Raw genomic sequence first — 21,336 nt, 5'->3', positions numbered from 1 at the left:
TCATACTTCGTCTGGTCGAATTCTATGACCAGAGTTTCTACCTCGGTTCCCACTGTAATCTTGTCTGACTGCACCACCACCATCTCATCGGAAACAATGGCTGCTCCCACTGTGGTCGTCATTGTCTGTAAGGTCGAAAAATTAATGTTTGATTGATTTCTTATTTTAAGAATGTGTTCGATCACTTAGTACGAATCCCTTACAATCGCTCACACACTCTCTCGATTACAAATGAAGAGAAGATTAACTCAGCTTCTCTTTTGTTTAAAAGTGTGCTCTTGGTGGCGAAAGGATGTTTCTTTCAATGCTCACGTCGAGATTACTTCCCATTGACGATTAGAACAAGATCACAAAAGCTTTTGATGGTCGGTCAATGATCTCCTTTTGCGTAGCAACAAAAGATCAAGGCTCCAAGGTCTCTCTCTGAATCTAGTCTCTTCGAACTCCCTTTTTCATAGCCGCTCATAACTATTTATAGGGTTTCAGCACGTAACCAACGTGCTAAAATTATGGGTAGAGGGCGCAACTGCCTTATTCAATTCAGCCCACATCGGCTAGTGGGGATGAAACGTGCTCCTGAAGCTTAGCCCACGTGGCTGACTAAGTCTTCAAACCGTTATAGCTGGATCGCCTGCGGACAACGAGCCTCGCTGTATGGCGAAGTTCATCTGATTGAACGGGCCTCAATATGCAGCGAGGTTCGTCTTCTAGGACCAACTTTGTAGTATAACGAATTGTCTTCACTGACCTCATCTGACGAGCTTCGTATTCACCAACGAACTTTGTCTTCGATAGCTGAGTCCTAACTGCGTAACGAGCCTCATTTTCACTAACGAGCTTTAAGTCTGATGATATTCAACTCCGAACTCCGAACTTCATATCTTATGACAAACTCCGAACTTCGTTTTCAATGACGAGCTCCGAACCTCGTATCCAACGACGAGCTTCGAGCTTCGTTTTCAGTGACGAGTTTCAAACCTCATATCCAACGACGAGATTCGAACTTCGTTTACAATGATGAGTTTCGAACCTCGTATCCAACGACGAGTTTCGAACTTCGTTTCGAATGACGAGTTTCGAACCTCGTATCTAATAGGGATCCTCGCTGGGTGGCGAGGTTCGTCCTTATGATGACCCTCATCATATTTTGAAGTTCGGCATTTTTTAATGCCTACAGTACTTCATCGATTTCCACCTTCAACCCTACAAGGAATTTAAAGATTCGATCATTCTCCACCATCTTTCGTTGGTGTTTGTAGTCGTCTAGCGATTTCCACTCGTAGGTGTTGAACATGTCAAAATCCTGCCAAAGTTTCTTGAGCATGTGGAAATACTTGGTGACAGTGTTGTCTTTCTGCTGGACCTCTCCGAGTTGGAGCTGCAGCTTGTACACATGCGATTGATTATCTAGATCAAAGTACATCTGATGAATGCTGTCCCAAAGCTCCTATGCAGTCGGGTAGTTCATGTAGTTGGAGGCGATGTCTTCATCCATGGAGTTGACGAGCCACACCATCACCATTGAATTTTTTGTATCCCAGGTCGCATAAGTTCTCTCTGCACTTGCGGGAGCCTTCTTTTCCCTGGCCATGTAGCCGATCTTGCCTCTTCCTCGAATCACCATTCGTACGGACATCGACCAGCATAGGAAATTATCGCCATTAAGACGAATACTGGTGATCCAGAAGGAATGAGATTCATGGACAGAGAGTCGGTTTTCTTGTGAGGGTTTTGTGTTTGAGGGAGGATTTGTGGTTTCTGAGGATATATCCGACATGGTTATAGGTTAGGGATAAGGAGAGGTTGCTGGAATAAGTCCAGAAAATTTTCTAATGAGCGGAACAGTATTCCTGCTCTGATACCATCTGGAAAAATAAGGAAGAATTGAATAATTCATTCATTGATTTTCATAGTTTACATGAAGGGCTATATATAGAAGTATGTCAGCCCACTAATATAGGAACTAACAACTAATTCAGTAACAAACTACACAAACAGTAACAAACTAAACAAACTAAAGTATTTAAAATACACATATCTACAAATATCTAATCTATTCCTTGATTATAGCAGGTTGACTCTAACTAATGTAATCTTCTTTTCAACATTTATCAATTATTATAATTAAATAATTTAAAAAATAGCTAAATGCCTAGGCGTACGCCTTGGCATCTAGGCGCTAGGCGCTGGCTCAAATGCCTAGTCCGCTTAGCGCCTTCTTTAACATTGCTTGCATAAATCATCGATGGGCTTTGGTTTTGGTCATGGTGTTTGGAGAGCTTGTGATGATCAATATGATCCGGAAGTTTGACAAAGGTTGAGCACGATGTGATCACAGTAGTCCGGGTGTGACATTTTGAGTGATCAGGGGTGCTTGTTTGGAAGACAATGATGACTATATTTGTTTGTTCCCGGGTGGTGGAGCATGGTGCATGTGTGGTGTTTATCTACGAAGTAGATGACGAGAATATTGGAGTATCTCTATGTGTGTGAAGCTCGGAATCCTAATTACCTGTGGATGGTTGGTGCCTGGAGATGTGGCCCATGGTTCCCGTAGAGAGGTTGAGCCATATTCACAAGATGCGGCTCAGATACGAGCCAACGTGGAGATTGTTGGGATATGTCTTGTATCTATTTTAGTATCCATTAAGCTTTGAGCCTGGTGGACTTTAGGGCCAAGCTTGCATTAGGGTTTAGCACTATATATGTCTCTCATGTGAGAGGGATTGGAGAAGAGATTGGGGGTTTGGAGAGGACATGAGTGGATACTGTATGTATGTGTGGTGTATGTGAGGTTGAAAGAGGATGAGAGATAAGTGATTCTCTTGTATTGTTCTCCCTCTTACATAGTGGATTTCTCATGTCGTTTGCCCTGTGGATGGAGGTCGAAATTAGAATTGGGGATCGTGGAAAGAGGATGAGAGATGAGTGGTTCTTTGTGAACTTGTGTTTTGATCTCCGGGTTGCGGAGATTGAAATCGGGGATCGTTGATTCCCCAACACTAAAGTACAAAGGAGATTGGGTGGATGCAATGTTTTGGTTGATGTAAAGAGTCATTTTTTCATTAGGGCAACCACACCATAATCATCCACAAGAGAGACAGGTGTCTGCCTGTACATCGGCATCACCCTCACAATGAAAACCTATCACTAATCTGGGTTGGTAATGTATTGTGCTTCTCTACTGGCAACAACTTGGATTAGGGAACTGGCAGTGAAGCCGGTTTGACTTGGTTCCAAACCCACCTAATAGTCAACAGTAAATTCTTCATTAGCAAACTATGAGGGAATACTCCATAATCTTACTAGACGACCTGCTTGATGGATGTTACATAATTCCATGATCTTCTGCATGTTCGATTTCAAGGTTGATTATCAACAAAAGCAAAATGGCAAAAGGGCATATCCAGATATCAGCTTTCAAAATATGATAATTGATGATTGGAGTATCTAGTAAGGGCAATGGGTCTCCTGAGTGATTCTAAAGCTTCCAGCCTCTATTAAATGACATCTCTAAGGCATAGTCAGAAAGCTTGTCCTTTTCATTTTTTTAACGGCTTCTTAATATATGTTGAAATCAGAGAATTAGAAAGATTAGTATAGAGAAGTTAGAGACTCAGTTCCTTATGTAATTAGGATTTGGACTAGTCTTCTATTATTAATATAAATAAAGGTAGAGAGGAGAGGTAAATGAACTCTCATCTCTGTGATATCTTCAATCAACTTGGCATCGGAGCTAAATCCTTAATCATAGAGTGCTCTTTCTTCTTCGCTGACCTGGAGGGGATTTTTTTTTTTTTGGGGGGGGGGGGGCTGCGAGAAAAAGCTATTGAATAGGGTTTCCTCAAGTTGTCGTCGCCTGTCCCCGTCATCATCTCTTTTCACCCATAGTTATCAGGAATTTGTTGTTTTCCTTGTCTCCATAGACTCGCCTCGCCCTCACCCTCACCGTCAATTAAGAAATTTGTCGCCTTGGCCACCCGATTTGCCTTTGTCCACACTGCCCTTGCAAGTCGACAAAATCTTCCTCCAACCCCCGCTGATGCTTCTGTCGAACAAATATGAGAAAATGGAAGAAGCATGGACAACATTAATGAATAAAGATAGAAAACCGGCATCAGAAGTATAAAAAAGGCAGTTAAATGCCATTTTCTGGGAAGCAAGAGCAGCATCTGGAGCATGCTGTATAAGTTCATGTAATAGCACTATAGCAGTGCGTCAGAAGTAGGTAACTGCTACAGAAGAATTGTATCTATTTTGTCACAGTATGATATATTTAACAACTTGATGAGGAAGTTATAATGTAAGATGTGTGGGGCTGTTATGCAGAGGAGGGCAGTGAAAGAATCCCAACATGGGGATAAGAACAGCATGATTTAGCAACCTTAACTGGTAAAAGTGTTCTCTTCTCTCAGTGATGGAGATGACTGATCTTAACTGGGAATGGGAGAACTTGATCCAAGCAGCAAACTGAAGCTGACAATAGCAAAGAGCTCAAAGGAAGACAAAACTTGTCTTCCAGATCTGGTTAGCAAAGGTCTTAACATTTCAATTTAAAAAAATATATCAGATGCAATGAGTTGTTATAGGCTATAGCCAATGGAATTCGGAATATTTCGCTGCAATGGGTGCTATGTCACTGCTATTTATTTTTCAATCTGAATCGATCATTAATTGTAAAAGATGAAGGGAGCATGCGATTGATTTCAAGAATTGTGGCATCCTCGCTAGGATCCATTAATAAGAATCTACATCGGCAATGTCTGTATTCTTCTAAAGAACCTCAAATCATCTAGAAACTAGAGTTGTCTCAGATACTTGCAAAATACTGGTTTTTGATGAAGCATTCATTTGCAAGTAGTTCTCTTTACTTCATAGATGGTCCTCCATAGCTGAATTTTTTCGGACATGTAATTGTTAATTTAAAAATTGTGTCTACTTCGTAAGTAGTGCAAGTTAAAGCTAAAGTGTAAGGTCAACTAGTTTTTACCTTGGAGATGGAAAACAAATTAGTCTTTCAGTTTCAGGTCATTGCTTATACTCTCCAAAGGCTACAGTTACAATTTTTCTTGCTTAGGGATAGGTGCCAAATAACACAAAGACATAAAGTTAGTTAGAAAATAGCATTCTTATGCAGAAAGAGGTGGGTCTACTTTCTAAAAAATTGCCAAGCTAAAATCTAAAGCATAAACTTGACATCTATGTTGGAGAGAGAGGACACGAGGTATTCTTCCAAGTCACAAATTTCCTTCTTCCTCGAAATGCTACAGTAATCTATTCTTGATTACGGACCGATGGCAGATAACTATCATATCAACAAATTGAATAGTTTAAAATGATATTTTGGGTCAAAAACTAGCTAATGGCTTAGCAAAGGGTGTAATGTGGAATGGTCTGAGAAGTGATTTTTCTCTATCAAAATTTTAATATAATCGAGTTTTTTCAGATGATGTTCTCTGAAGATTGAGTAAAGGATAACAAGTGATTTTGGTCCTTAAATTAAATAGTCTACTACACTTAGTAGTTATCCAATATATCCCGTAATTTTTTTCATAGGAGATAACATCCCGCTATTGATTTTTCCATATCCTGCACTGGTCAAAAGATATGGCCAAGATAATATCGTGGATTTCATTCAACTGGAAAAGGTTTACTAGACAATCTGCATGTGACTTATGTCCTTTGAAGGGGCACAAACTTTAAAATTTTTCTTCTTTATTCCTTTTCAAGTTACAAGTCTGATAAAAGATTATTACCTCTTTTCTAACAGATATTCTGACTTTTTCCACTCCAGTCCGTGAAAGGACCAATCATCATATATTCTGTTGCATCTTTTGAACCTTCTTCATGATATATAATTTGTTTAGCTGGTACAATTATCAGTTCTGCATCTCATATCTAAAACCACTTTCTTCTGAAGGGCATCTCATATCTAAAACCACTTTCTTCTGAAGGAAACTAGTTATAATTCTTTTGTCAAGAATGATATAAACTTTTCATTTCTACTGTCGAATTCACAAAGAATGTCATTTCAGATTATTACAGAAATATGGATAACCAAGTTCACCGCTAAAGAGTTGTCTAGAATGTTTCTTTTGGCAACTCTCTAAATTGTCATCATAGTTTTCTATATACAGTTTTAACCATGACTGATAAAGTGTATATCATTCTTGAGCATTATAAATTTGTTACTAATCTCAACTTTCTATCTTTGGTATAACAGAATATGGAGACGTAACTGACATCTACAATTGGTAATTCCTTCTTTTTTATGTCTCAGTGACTAATTCTAGAAGTTACATTCATACTTTTGATTTATATTCTTTTGATATTGCTTTTATTTGTATGTTTGCTTTCTCCCTGAATGTATGTATCCTCTTTATAAATTATATGTATAAATGTATGCATCTCATGTCAGGCTTTTGAAACCAAATTTGATTACTGCAAACAAGAGAGAGGAGAGATTGCATAAGTAGAAGAAAACAATTAAAAAATCTATTATTTTGGCGGAACAGGCTGCTGTTTTATTTTCTTCGCGCTATATTTTTAGTAGAAGATTAAAAAATACATGGGATGTAATTATAGTAAAATAGTGAAGAGGAATGAGCACATAGTATGCAATGACAATCAAGAAATATGTAAGAGTAATCACTACCATTCTTTAGAATTAATCATTCGCCAAAATGATGAGATTGAGGATGATTTGGTTCATTGAACCAAATAAGGATGCTTAGAATCGAGGAGAGTTTCTGAAGTCTTATGAGTTTAGACAACCCAAGAGATTGAAAGGAAAGTTCTACAGGAGAACTATAAGACAAAAATGTTTTATGGATCGGAATGTTGAGAAATTAAGAAAAAATATGTAAAAAAATTAAGTGTAGAAAAATTGATATGGATGCGAATTGTGTCCCCAATTATGCCCCATGAATGCTGAGGCCTCGTTTGGTATGCATGAATGAGTGAGAATGGAATGCCAATTATTATTTCTTATTCCTTCATACCAATTAAAACCTCTTTTCAGAAACTAGAATGCCCATTCACACTTAACATAAAGTGGGAATGAGCATATGCAATGAGATGATAGAGAATGAGCATTCCCATTTACGTGAGAAGAAAAAAAAGCAAATAATTTCCATATATGTCGATTCTCCATTCACTCTTGTTAAAGTTTGGAGAGAAAAGAGATTATTGGAGAGTTATCCCCTCATTCTATACTTTATTTATAGAGATGGATTAGTTACAAGTTAGTCTCACAAGCAATGTGAGACTAAACTAATATTCTCTTCTTCTAACACTTTCCCTGAAGCTGGAGCATATATGTCATACATGCCCAGCTTGTCACAAATAAAGTCAACCCGTGTTCGACTAAATGATTTTATAAGAATGTCTGCCAACTGATCTACTGTGGATACATGTTCTGTCGTGATGATTTTATCCTCGAGCTTTTTGCAGACTACATGACAGTCGATTTCAATATGCTTGGTTCTTTCATGAAACACGAGATTCTCATCAATGTGAATTGCTGTTTTATTGTTGCCATATAGATCCATGAGACATTCTGAAGGGAGATCGATTTCTGTCAATAGGTCTCTGATCCAAACCATCTCTAGTGTCACATTTGTCATATCTATGTATTCTGATTCTGCATTGGATCGAGATACAACACTTTGCTTCTTACTTTTCCATGACACTAGATTTCCTCCGAGAAAGACACAATATCCAGTAGTTGATCTCCTATCAAAAGAACATCCAGTCTAATCTGTATCAGAGAAGCCCGCAACTCTGGTGTGTCCTTGATCTGAGTAGAGAATTCCTCGTCCTGGAGCTTTTTTCAAGTACCTCAAAATTCTCATTATTGCATTCAAGTGAGTAGTTCTTGGTGTGGACAAGAACTGACTCACAATACTAACTGCGAATGTGGTGTCATGTCTGGTCACCGTCAGATAATTCAGTTTTCCCACCAATCTTCTATACTGTCAAATATCTTCAAAAAGCTTCCATTGATCTGGTAGTAGTTTTGAGTTCACATCTATTGGAGAATCATTTTTTCTGCATCCTAACATCCTAGTTTCTGAAAGCATATCCATGACGTACTTTCTTTGTTACAGAAGAATACCCTTCGTTGACTTTGTGACTTCAATGCCTAGCAAGTATTTTAGGGAACCAAGATCTTTGGTTTGGAAATGTGTTTGGTTTGGAAATGTGTGTAAATGCTTCTTCAGGCTGTCATTACCAAAACCATCATCCCTTGTAATTATAATGTCATCCACATAGACAACAAGCAGAATTCGTTTTCAATTCTGAAATCGTCAGAAAACAGAGTGATTTTTCTGTGCACGACAGAGCCTAAATTCCTGAATAACTGATGCAAAACGTCCAAACTAGGCTCTCGGAGATTGTTTCAGACCATAAAATAATTTTTTCAGCCTACACCTTCGCATTCTCTCCCTGAGCAACAAAACCTGGTGGTTGCTCCATGTAAACCTCATCATCTAGAATACCATTAAGAAATACATTCTTGATGTCCAACTGATGAAGTGGCCAGTGATTTGTTGCTGCTAATGAGATAAAAATCCGAATAGATGTTATTTTTACCACTGGAGAGAAGGTATCTAAGTAATCTAAGCCATACATATGCGAATAGCCTTTAACAACTAGTTGGGCTTTCAGGCGTGCCAAAGTTCCATCAGGATTCAATTTAATAGTGTACACCTACTTGCAGTCGACGGGCCGCTTTCCTGGTGAAAGTGGGACCAAATTCCAAGTCTTATTCTGTCGCAAGGTCCTCATTTCGTCTTGCATCGCTTGGTTCCAACCCGGAATAGACAGGGCTTCTGGCACTTTCTTGAGAACCAAATATGAGTCGAGGAAATAACAAAAGATCGAAAGGTGGAGGAGAGGCGATCATAAGAGACAAAGTTAGAAATAAGATATTGAGTACAAATTCGTGTCCCTTTTCAAAGTGTAATAGGAAGGTCTTTCGCAGAAGGGAGTAAATTTGTACTTACTGATTCTGGTTCTTCTGACGAAGGACATGGTGTTGAGGCCAACGTTGGCTTAGGAGCAGGAGTAGAGCGATGATGATTAACTTGAATTGGGTCGTTAAATCGAGCGGAATCTTTACCAGTAACGTAAATAGTATTGTCAGTAGATGAACCACCACCGTTAACCAATGACTCTTGTAGGATTAAATAGTCATACTTATCCGATGATAATAGAGTTAGAGAACTAGAATAACCGGGTTTGTCTTCAAAGAATGTTACATCAGCAGATAACACAAGACGATTGAGTGATGAACAGAAACACTTGTAACATTTATGTTTTCGGGAATAGCTAAAAAAATGCCTTTAATAGATCGAGAGTCAAACTTTTATTTGTTTGACTGTGATTATGAACAAAGCACAGAGCAAAAATCTTTGGAGGAAGTGAAAATAGATTATCGTTGGGGTATAGAACTTTTAAAGGAATTTTATCTTACAGAATAGAAGAGGGCATTCGATTAATCATGTAACATGCTGTTAGGATAGCTTTCCCCCAAAACTCTTTGGAAACGTGACGATGAAATAGCAATGTTCAAGCAATATCAAGGAGATATCTATTCTTTCGTTCAACAACTCTATTTTGTTGAGGAGTGTAAACACAAGAAGACTGATGGAGAATTCCATGTTGTTAAAGAAAACTAGTGAAGTTACCATCCAAATATTTCTTTGCATTATCAAACCGAATTTTTTTTATCGAAGTCTTGAATTGATTGACTATTTCAGAATAAAAGAGTTTAAATGTAGAAAAGACTTCAGACCTAGATTTGAGAAGATAAATCCAAGTAACACGAGAGTGATCATCCACAAAACTAACAAAGTATCGGAATCCCAGGTTAGAAGTTATTGAGTATTATGACCCTCAGACATCAGAATGAACAAGATCAAATGACTTTACAGCTCTTATTGACTCGATTAGGATAAGATATACGATGGTGTTTGCCAAGTTGACACGACTCACACTCTAAAGAGGAAAGAGATTTGAACTGGGGATTTAGAAGCTTGAGAACAGAGAGAGGAATGCCCTATCTGACAATTGTATTATAGAGCTGATGAGTTTCCAATACAAGCTAAATGTTTGGCGCCCAAGTCTAGTTTATAGTGGCTGTTTTGCTCATGCCCTGTCCCAATCGTTTTCCTCATGACCAAATCTTGAAAGACACAATGTGTGGGGGAAGAATGCCACAGTATAGTTTAATAATTTAGTAATATTACTAACAGATAAAAGGTTATAGGGAAAACTAGGAAGATAGAATACGGATGAAAAGGGGAGCCTAGGTGTAGGATTGGTATTGTCGACACCCTGAACAGGTGTACGTGAACCATCAGCTAATATAACTGAATTAGATGTAGGAGAGAAAGAGGACATGATACATTGATTCCCAGTCATATGATCAGTGGCACATGTATCTATAATTTAAGTATGAGATGAAGACGATGAAAGTAAATATAAAGAGGTACCTGCACTTTTGAGAGTAGTGCATAAAGAGGAGGATGATGGTTGTGAACTTTGGTACTGCTGGAATAATTAAAATTGCTGAAAATGACGCTACAGCTCTGCATCCTGAAAGACTGAATGTAGTTGACTTTTACTATTAGATGAGGTGAAGTTGTCCTGAGCGGCCATGTAAGCACCCTTAGTTTTCTTCTTTTCCAATTCAGGATAATTATATTTGAGATGTCCTGATTGGTGACAGTAGTTACAAGTCTTCACCGAGTCATCGCTATTAGTATGTCTGTCTTGAGATGGACCTCCATGGCCACCTTGTTGACCACCTCAGCCCCCAAAACGACCAGTGTGGTAACCTCTTCTCCCTTCAAAGTTGCTTCTACCTCTTCCAGGACTACCAATATGACCCCCTCGTCTATAAGACTGCTAACTCTTAGTGGCAAGCGCAGAGCGATCCACGATGGATGTAAGTGGCTTTACAGGGATAACGTTCTTCAAAAAATGATAAGTCTCAGCCAGAAAACTAATGGAGGAACTCCCCATGATTTGTGGTCGAGCAGAGGAGTAAATGGAATCTAGGGTACCCAAGTAAGTGAGTACCATAAGTTTATTCCATTGGTTTTGCATCTGTTTTACATCCACAGTAATAGAAAAAATCTGACGAAGTTCCTCAGCCAGACGATTAAACTCACCATAATGATCATCCATAGGTTTACCATCCTGTTTCTTACAAAACAACTCTCGAATAACTTCATATGCTCGATTAATATTACTGCTACCCACATAGAGATCTTGTAAGAAACACCAAAGTTCCTTCACTGTCATACAATGAAGAACTAAATCCTGAATTTTAGGCTCCATAGTATTAAGAATCTGATGTAAGAGGACATTATCATATAATGTCCAAGACTCCGGTGTCAGAGGGTTCGTCAATAAATGACCAGCTTTACCTCGGCCTGCCACGTAGATTTTAATAACACGCTTTCACTGGAAATAGTTAATTCCATCAAGTTTTCGGTCAGTGATTCTACTAGAAAATATCTCTAAAACTTTCGTCTGGACCGTTAACTCAGAATTCGTGAGTTCCTCAGATCCGACCATCATGAAACAGACGAGTAGAGATCAAGACGATACCCTACACAAGTTAAACAAGTCCAAGAGCCCGAAGGTTAACAATACAAGAACCCGAAGGTTATCATACAAGAACCCGAAGGTTAAAATGTAAGAGTCCGAAGGTTAACATGAAACCCGAAGGTTAAAATTTAAGAACCCGAAATTTTTTTTGGATAACAATTCGCAGATCTAAGTCAGATCTGAAATCAAAGGGACATGACAGCGACGATTATTGACGACGAGCGGGAGTTGTCGAGGAAGATCGGATCGGTGAAGTGGATCTGGATCTGGAGTTTCCTCTGTGGATCACCGATTCAACGATCCGAGTCGGACATGAAGGAGGTTTGACGTTGATGTTTCGATTGTGGAAACAAGAACTGAAGTGAATATCTTAGCAAGGTAAGATAAACACTCTTCTCAAGATCAAATCCAAGTTTGAACTCGAGGAAACACCGAGCAAGGTAAGATATCCAAGTTGTCAAGGAAGCAAGTGACAACGAACAAAGCAAGTTGCGGTGGTGGCGGACGAAGCAGGCAGCGACGAATTTGATCTTTGGCGGCTAGGGTTTCGAGAGAGAGGAGAGGAGGCGGCTAGGGTTTCAAGAGAGAGGAGAGGAGGCGGCTAGGGTTTCGAGAGATAGGAGAGGCGGCGACTAGGGTTTAGGAATTAGGGTTAATGTTAGAACAAGTAGCGGTGGGAATTAGGATTAGAGTTTAGGGTTTAGGAGGCTCTGATACCATGTTAAAGTTTGGAGAGAAAAGAGATTATTGGAGAGTTATCCCCTCACTCTATACTTTATTTATAGAGATGGATTAGTTACAAGTTAGTCTCACAAGCAATGTGGGACTAAACTAATACTCTCTTCTTCTTACAACTCTCTAAATTACACCCAAACGTGAGAATGGAAATGAACATTTCATTCCCACATTAATTCCATTCCATTCCTTACTCCATTCTATTTTCACTTCACAATTCCCCTATTCCAAACGAGGCATAAGGTCATGCTCCTCCATCCTTTCTCATACCTCAAATCAAATAGAAGTTCTCTGAAGGAGATCATGCCCTATCTTCTAAGCTCTTTTGACTCTAAATGTTGGTGTAAATGGAGTTGAAGCTATAGCAAAGTTAGTTCTGGAGAGTGAAGAATTTTCTATGGCTATGTTTCTTTCTATTATATGTTTATATCTCCCTAATATAAATTGTTTCAGCTTTTACTGCAGATCTTACCTGTATATAAAGTTAGTATCTGTGATGTATTGATATAAATATGGGATAATGCTGATAACCAGATGTGGCAATCCTAAAACTTACAGGATGCAGTTAGTATTCAGACATATGCATGCACATAATGAATTAGTAAGGTTAAAGTGGGACATAGAACAATAGTGATAATTTATAAAGTAGGTTTCTAAATTCCATAAATAAAATATAATACTACTAGTCATCATCCTTTAAATTCTATCTTATGGAAGAGGCCAATCATCTCTAACACTTTGTTTGGTACGCGAGAATGGAGTCAAGTGAGAATGGAAAGAAGGTAGGAATGGAATAGAATAGATGTGAGAATGGAATGCACTTTCTCATTCTCATGTTTGGGCGTGTTTAGAGAATGAAATAGGAATGTCAATCTTATTATCATTCTCATGTTTGGTATCATTTGTTCACAAGTGAGAATAAAATTTAGTTTTCTAATAATACCCTTATAAAAACATAGAATTTTAAAAACATAAAAATATTTTAAAAATGACTAAATAAATTTTTTTAGTAAAAATAAGTTTTATAGAAATGATATTTTTCTTATGGAAATAATTTTTCGGTTGATAGTTATATTTTGGTACACCACCTGAGCAACAATTTCGAACTTTTGGCTTACTAATTGAAAAATAATTTTTATAGAAATTATTTTTGATTATAAATAATTATAATTCTATATTTCTAACTTCTAATGCTACATGTCTATTACTTGTACGAGCATCTAATGCTACTAGCATTACTATGCACAAACGTATACAATAGACTGAATTCCATATGCATGCTACATGATTTATGACTGAATTCCATGTGCACGCATGAAGAGAGAGATCGAAAGAAAACACTAAAATTTGAAGGATTGGAATCACATGTTAACTTTTAGTCTGTATATAAAATTTATATAAAAATTCAAATGCACCTTTAACTTTCAAAAAATTGATTAGGAATAGAAAACATGTTACCCTAGAAAGTTTGAAGGAATAGAAAACATATTAACCTCTAATCAAAATATAAAGTTTCAATCTCATCAATTAAGCACATTATTTTTTGTTGTGATTGCTTTGAAAAAATTACTGAAAAGATTAGACATATATGCTTCAATGGAACTTCAAATCGTACATCCAAAGATAAAATATTTACTAACCTAATTGCTAATAGATTACGCAATCGAGTCACCAAAAGATAAAAATTATTGTAAATATTAGGTAAAGATTAGCCACACATACATATTTTAAAAAGAAATAATGGTTACCTAACCGAGTCACGTTGAGTCGAAGACGAGATTTTTTTTCTATTGCATACGCGATGGAACTAGGGGAAAGTCGAACAAAGAATAGTATTTTAATATTTTACATCTATTTGTATATTTGTACAAACAGCTAATGATATTATTTCTATAGAAATAATTTTTCATATGAGAATTTATATCTATTCGTATCTTTTAAGGAGGGCATAATTGGAAATTATTTGATTATTTTATTCCCACTTAAGTGAGAATATCAATTCCTTGTTAAAATGATTGAGAATGTCAATTACCACAAAAAAGTGGAAATTGATAAGAAGTGGGAATAACAATTCTAGCGTCTAAATATACATCGTGTTTGGTACGCATGAATAAAGAGCTGGAATTGCATTCCATTCCCACTCATTCCCACGTACCAAACGAGGCGTAAGTGAATTACATATTAACTGATGCTGACAAGTTGCGGAAATATGCCGACTCCTTGCTGTGATTTGTGATAAAGACTAGCTTCACGTTAGATTACTGCAAGAAAATTGATGTTGACTAGCTGGGGAAATATATGTGGAATTATGTTCTTATCCTTAAAGCCGCCTCTTTTGTCCTTTGTAAATATACAATCTGAACTGAGGGTGTTGGACCTGCTGATGATGTTTCATTTCCTTTTTTATTTTGTGACTGTTGGTTTCTTGTTTTTTTACATCTTTTATTATTTCCATAAGTTTACTATTTGTCGCTGAATGGTTGTCTGCTTGTATACCTCTTCATAGACAGTCACATTGTTTTTTTTAATTATCATTTATGTGTTCTGAACTGATAACCTCGTGGATAGTGACACATTCAATGAAAATGAACCACCCACTGATGACCCTTTATATATCTCATCGCTTGGGGCTGCTGTTTACAAGGCCATGTCCAAAGGTGATGCTGACGCCATCTGGTTAATGCAGGTAATGGAACTTTTCAGGTTTCCTTATTTGTGATACAACCATCTTTTATTTTTAAATTATGTATTTAAAAACAGATACACATCCTAATTTAAATTCATGCTTTACTTATGGATATAGAATTTAGAAGTGCAGATTATGTTATGGGGCTGATGGTGGAGCCGGGAATCTCCTCTTTCTTGGGAGGTGGGGGGTGGTTGGAAATACAGCTGTCATACTATACATCGATCAAAAAAGTTATCAAATATGACAGTGTATAATAAAATTTTCATATATGTAAGTAGGTGAAAGAAGAACCTAGATTAGATGTTAAAAAAAAATTCCATGAATACTTATGAAAACATTGCCTCCCAATAAATTCTTGGAGAACCATCTCCACTGTAGAATTAGCATCTACAATGTAAAAACTTCACCCCCAAACAGATCCAAGGGGATAATCTCCCAAGTTCTGTTAGCAACCAGAGTTTCATCTAGTTACTGCCACCATGTTTTTTCCGTTTTGCCAATTTATTTAATGGAAATCTAACCAATCACCTTAGAATTTATGCGATTAGTACAAACAAAATTGAAGAAACTTTCCCAACTTTACTTTAAAAAGATAGCAGACAATACCAAAATGTTTTTACTCCTTCTCCCCCATCCTTTCATTCCCCATGGGACAGCAGCCAATGCTCATTCTTGTTCCCTGCAACTTTTAATTACCAAAGATTGTATACTAGATATTTCCTAGTGTTTTGTTATGTCTAAGGACTTTGATTACCACGTTTGCTAGCAATTTAACTTCTGCAGCGGACATGGCTGATCAGATTTAGGAGAAAATTTTGATTTTTGGCACATGTGGAAATATTAAAATGCAGATCAAATGCAAAAAAGAAAAATGAACATGATGTCAAATTTAAATAAGTATTAATTCAGTTCCTTTTCTAATACTCTAGGTGATCTATATCATGGGCTATACAATCTCTGATTTGAGATAGCTATATATAATTAATCTAGGATTAACTAAAAGGATGTATTATGTACATTTAAAAAAAGGTAGATAAGTTTTTAGTTAAAAATTATATATAATATATATTTAACTAAATGCAATTATACAAACATTATACTTAAGTTACAAGCTAGTGTATTATAAAAAAAGGAGTTGTGTGCCAATAGATGAGAATGACTAAATGACTAAGTTATGAACTTGTGCATGAAAGAGACTAAGCGGCAGACTAACAAATCAGTTAAGATAATATTGGCACATTCCCCACTAAAACAAAATGCCGTTTTTCTCTTTCTTCTTCTCAGACTCAATTGCTAGGGTTTGAAGTCAAATATGAACATCTCATTGAGTTCATCTCTAAGGTGCCATGGGTTTGCATTTTGGTCAAAAGTGTTAGGGTTCCCATCATCTACATGATTATCATTCATAACTTATTTTAATTCCACGTTTTTATATATCCAAAGTTGCATTGTAATATAATTTCTACTTCATACTTTCATCATGTTATTGTTGTTCTTATCCCCGTTTCAAGTAGAATAGGAAAATGGGGTCTCAATCTTCATGTAGTTTTGCATTTAATAGTAGAATTGTGAAATGAGGTTTATATTTTCATGTGATTTTGCATTATATAATGGAATTGTGAAATGAGGTGGATATGTGATTATGAGATTTTTATATACATTTTGATGATTAAATTATTATTGGAAATGAGTTTTCTATGTTCATGAACTTTTGCAATTATTTTACAAGTGTCATAGTTAAAATTGCTTTACTTCTTACTATTATTTGAAATAAACTTAATGACATAAGTTATAGTGTATTGTCAATCTGTCAAGTCTTAGAAAAGATTATACTTTCTAATTTGTGGTTATGGGAAAACTTACTACAATTGATACATTTTAGAAAGGAACTTTCAAAGATTGGAGCCAATGGGTGGATATGTTGAAATGATTTATCGTGTTGTGTCACAAGATGGATCATATTTTAGGTGCAACTCAAGAGAATCTATCAAATCAGTTTTTATGAGATGAATCACAGAAGCTTAAGGAAAGCTTACTACTGATAGGAATTAGCCTTAAAATTGGTGTTAATGTGTTATGATGGCAGATGAGGTATTAGGGTCGGGTTCTGGGGTTGGGTTCAGAAGATATGAGGTTAACTGTGGTTAGGGAGAAGATAACAGAGGAAGAAGATGAAAGAGAGGCGGCCAATGGAAGAGAGTATAGGTGATAGGTTAGGGTTTGTAGAGAGGAGAGGTAGATTAACTCTCTAATTTCTCTGATTCCTTCAGTTAACATTATGCTTACACATACACACACCAGATTGACTTGCTAGATGGTGCCAGAGGTATTGCCATGTATCTTTACAAATTTGCAATATCGTTACTGGTGGTTCCTGTAGTTCTTTTGGGCTAAAATCCCCTTTAAGATCTTTTACATAGCAGACTAGCATTGGTGGTTTTCATAGCTTGGAAAATCTAGCCCCATTGGAGGTGCATACATTTAAAACATTGGGATCTACAAATGTTATTTGATTTGTTTTTTCCCCCCAAAAAAGTCTATTAGCTCAATTGAGCCGTATGAAGTACAAGGTTGACATGGTTCATTTAACCCGGATGCTCGTATCATATATTTTGGATGCTATAGTATTGGACATGCCCTGATACAGTCTGTATTTAGCTTACTAGAATCTGCAGGGCTGTAATAATAATTCTGACAAGCAAGTCATTTTGTCCTGGTCATTATCCAATCTAGCTATGCGTAGTAGCAATATTTTCCAATTGGATTTGCATCAAGCTTTGGTCCTTTATTTTTAATGCATACTTGGACAGAAAACTATAGATCTATTAACCAGATTTATGGTCATTACTCTGGCACCAGTTTTAATGATATAATAGTATCTACATTGCAAGTGCACTGATTTCTTTCCTCCATTTTCAGTTCATAGTTGTTTGTCCTTCTTGGGCTTTGTCATTTCTCCCCAGCTTTTAGGCAAAGAGAGTGTTGTTGCGCAGATAACTAGTAACATATATTAGCAATCTCTTATGATGTGCAGGGTTGGCTTTTCTCATCAGACTCTGCTTTCTGGAAGCCACCTCAATTGAGAGTATGTACCATAGACAATGAAGTTATCCTTTATCTATCTTTTAAAGTAAAAGGTTGATGACATATAGCTGGTAATTGCAATTGTAGCTTCATAGTTAGCTCATGCAAAATTATAATTATACTAAGGATATGCCATATTGTTTGCAATATTTAAGATGGGCTCCAGTTTGGTATTGTCATAAGTTCTCCTGCTGCTATTGTTATTGTGGTTCACAACTCTAGTTTGTGATCCAGACAAAGTAGCTACCAGATAATAACTGCAATTCATTTATTACTATATGAAAAGTTGAATTATGGGTTCATTCCTAAGATTTTCTGGAATATTAAATCATTAAAACTAGCTGGGTTTTTTTCACGCTTATGGCAGGCAGAGTTATTTTTTCAAACTTTTACACCTGTTGATATTACTTAAGTTTCTCTCAAATGATTGTGCACTCTGCAGGCAATTCTTCATTCAGTTCCTATTGGAAAGATGATAGTGCTTGACTTATTTGCTGAAGTCAAACCAATTTGGAAAAGCTCTTCACACTTCTATGGTGTTCCATATGTTTGGTACTGCAATTCCCTAGCATAATGTTGTTACTATTATAAGATTTTACTTTTGTCAGAACTTAATGCTGCATCGGGGTAGTAGTTTCATTTCTCATGTAACTTTGTGGCTTAAATATGTTAATCTTTCTTTAGCACTCATTTCTTGTGAATCTAATAAGTTTGTGCCGTTGCTCTTTATGTTTCTCATTTAGGTGCATGTTACACAACTTTGGTGGAAACATTGAAATGTATGGCATACTAGATGCAATTTCATCTGGTCCCATTGAAGCACATCGTAGCAAGAATTCGACTATGGTATGTTATGCGATAAATTTTCGAAATTTGTCCTTATTAGTACCAGAAAGCAAATTACACAGGTAAACGTTAGGTGATTGTAAAGAAGTTTTAAGAGAGGTTTATCTTTCTGTAAATAATATATGACAAATTTTATCGAGCCCCTATACTAGAACCTTTGCAACATATCACCTCTTATAATGGATGTTAGGACTTAGGAGATAGATCCCTGATTGATTGACGACATTGAAAATCTCAGTCAGAGCTATGTCATGTTTTGAACCATATACTCTTCAAGTGAGGGTAAAAATGTCAGATGCTGTCATGTTGCTTCCACCTCTGACTTATAGTGGTATGACAATGTTGATCCATCTTGGAGTGTCTGTTAATATCACACTGAGAGTTGGTAGGGGTATTTATGCAATTAACCCAATCATATATACCACAAGGTAGGGTATATGGTAATTATAATGATGCTATTTCCAATTACAACTTAGTTAGCAAGATGTATTTGTTGTGTCACCTACATCATGATACTACTTATTGAACTCTTAGAAAATCCTTTATGAGACCTATTATTGGAGGTAGAAGATCAACAATTTTCCTTCTCAAAAATAAAGAAGTCACTTTTTGCAACTATTGTGGGTTCAATCCTGTGGGATTTTATTTTCATTGGATCTTTTGTATGGAACAAGTCATGCTTATGAAAGTTGACATGTCACTATTTTGAATTCATCTGGGGTGTAAATGAAGGGAATAATATCCTTGGTAATATGTCCATTTATTGGAGTTCAATCCGCTGTAACTACTACCACAAATACTACTATTACTACCACAATTCGTTCATCATACTCTTTTAGGGTGTTCCACTATTCTGCAGGCTTGTAAGCCTATTCAATACATCATACCATTTTTAGATATGAGTTGTTTGTCATCAAATCTTTAAGATGTAGCTTCTCATCATTAATTCTGTCCAACATTCTTTTCCTTAGATTGGTGTTGGCATGTGCATGGAAGGAATTGAGCAGAACCCAGTTGTATATGAACTTATGTCTGAAATGGCATTTCGGAGTGAAAAAGTGCAACTTGAGGTAATAAAGTTTCCGAGGTTCATAGTTTAAAGGTTTTAGAGACTGGTAGGTAAGTGGATAAAATTCTTATAATGTCCATGTAAATTCATGCTTTTACATACACACATAAATGCATATGCATATGCATATGTATACATACATATACATACATATATATATATATATATATATATATATATATAACACACACTCTCCGTGTGTGGGGCTTTTCTACAAGAAAGTACCTTTACTGTGGGGTGATTTTTATATTATTTAATATCTTTATCCATCATTCATGCAGTCTTGAAAAAAGATGCATATTGGACTTTCTTGGATATTTGTAAGTCGTTTGTGTGGTTTCTGTTATCACCCTTGAAGTACTAAATATTAATCTTCATAGAGAAGTCAACACATGTCTGACACTACACCTAACCGACTAATTCAAGACCAAGATAACCTCCTCCTCAGCACGACCAACTTGTTTGGCCGTCAACTTGTGTAACCGAGTCAAAATGCGATACTACTCGGCCAACCCCTCAATTGACTTCACAAGCGACCCGACTCAGCCCACTGTTCAGCCGACATCTCGCGTAACCGAGTCAAAAGGCGGTACTTCTAGGCCCTCGGTCTGAGGAATCAAAAGATGACGATTACCTCGAACCCCTCACCAGTCGACTACTCTCGCATTAACTGCCCTGACAACATCATCATTACCCTAGCCCCCATAGTCTTTATGACTCATTGGACCCAGTCAGTACCAAACACCTGCTGTCATTCCCATAATAAAGGACCAAGTAAGTCACCTCATTCCGCAACCGACACACAGTGTGTGTCCGTCGACTCAGCTGCCTAGCTGGATTCGGCCGAATCCAAGTTACCTTTTTGCCCCTTAATTCCACTATAAATGGAGCGGCACTGCATGCGGTAACTTCTCTGGCATTTTCTTTTTACGTAACTCAGAAATAGTTCTATATTTTTCCATTCAAGATCATCTACTGACTTGATCATTGGAGGAACAACCGAAGAATCCAACTCCGCCCTCTTACAAGTTCCTTCATGTGAAGGGAAGAATAGTAATCCCCAGAACCTCTCATCAGAAGGAGTTAAAAGGGCCCTAAACGCTCCATAAACTCCTAAACAATCTCCTGTTTGATAACTGACATCAACAATTTTAATATTTTTTTTATATCTAGACTTCTAGACGCCAGCATCTTAAACCTTGTATTACTTGTAAGGTGACAAGTTCTTTTTCTCATGGACACTCCTTGTCTATATGCAACATTTATTCAGACATGCTCAATTATCTGAAGG

The 21,336-nt window shown here is 36.8% G+C and overlaps 1 protein-coding gene across 3 annotated transcripts in view; it reads left to right on the top strand.

Moving 5' to 3' along the window:
• LOC109827880 (alpha-N-acetylglucosaminidase) overlaps positions 1-21,336 on the top strand; it is a 75,325-nt gene that overhangs the window by 50,681 nt on the left and 3,308 nt on the right. For all 3 annotated transcript variants that reach the window (XM_020394902.1, XM_020394900.1, XM_020394901.1), the window contains exons 9-14: positions 6,224-6,254; positions 14,926-15,043; positions 18,081-18,131; positions 18,573-18,682; positions 18,874-18,976; positions 19,948-20,046. In XM_020394902.1, the coding sequence (XP_020250491.1) occupies positions 6,224-6,254; positions 14,926-15,043; positions 18,081-18,131; positions 18,573-18,682; positions 18,874-18,976; positions 19,948-20,046 (512 nt within the window). The remainder of the gene's footprint in view (positions 1-6,223; positions 6,255-14,925; positions 15,044-18,080; positions 18,132-18,572; positions 18,683-18,873; positions 18,977-19,947; positions 20,047-21,336) is intronic.

This window comes from Asparagus officinalis, unplaced genomic scaffold (assembly GCF_001876935.1).
Source record: "Asparagus officinalis unplaced genomic scaffold, Aspof.V1 AsparagusV1_Un490, whole genome shotgun sequence".
Taxonomy (NCBI): Eukaryota; Viridiplantae; Streptophyta; class Magnoliopsida; order Asparagales; family Asparagaceae; genus Asparagus; species Asparagus officinalis.
The sequence above is the reverse complement of the archived record's forward strand: the minus strand, read 5'-3'. Positions and strand labels throughout refer to the sequence as shown.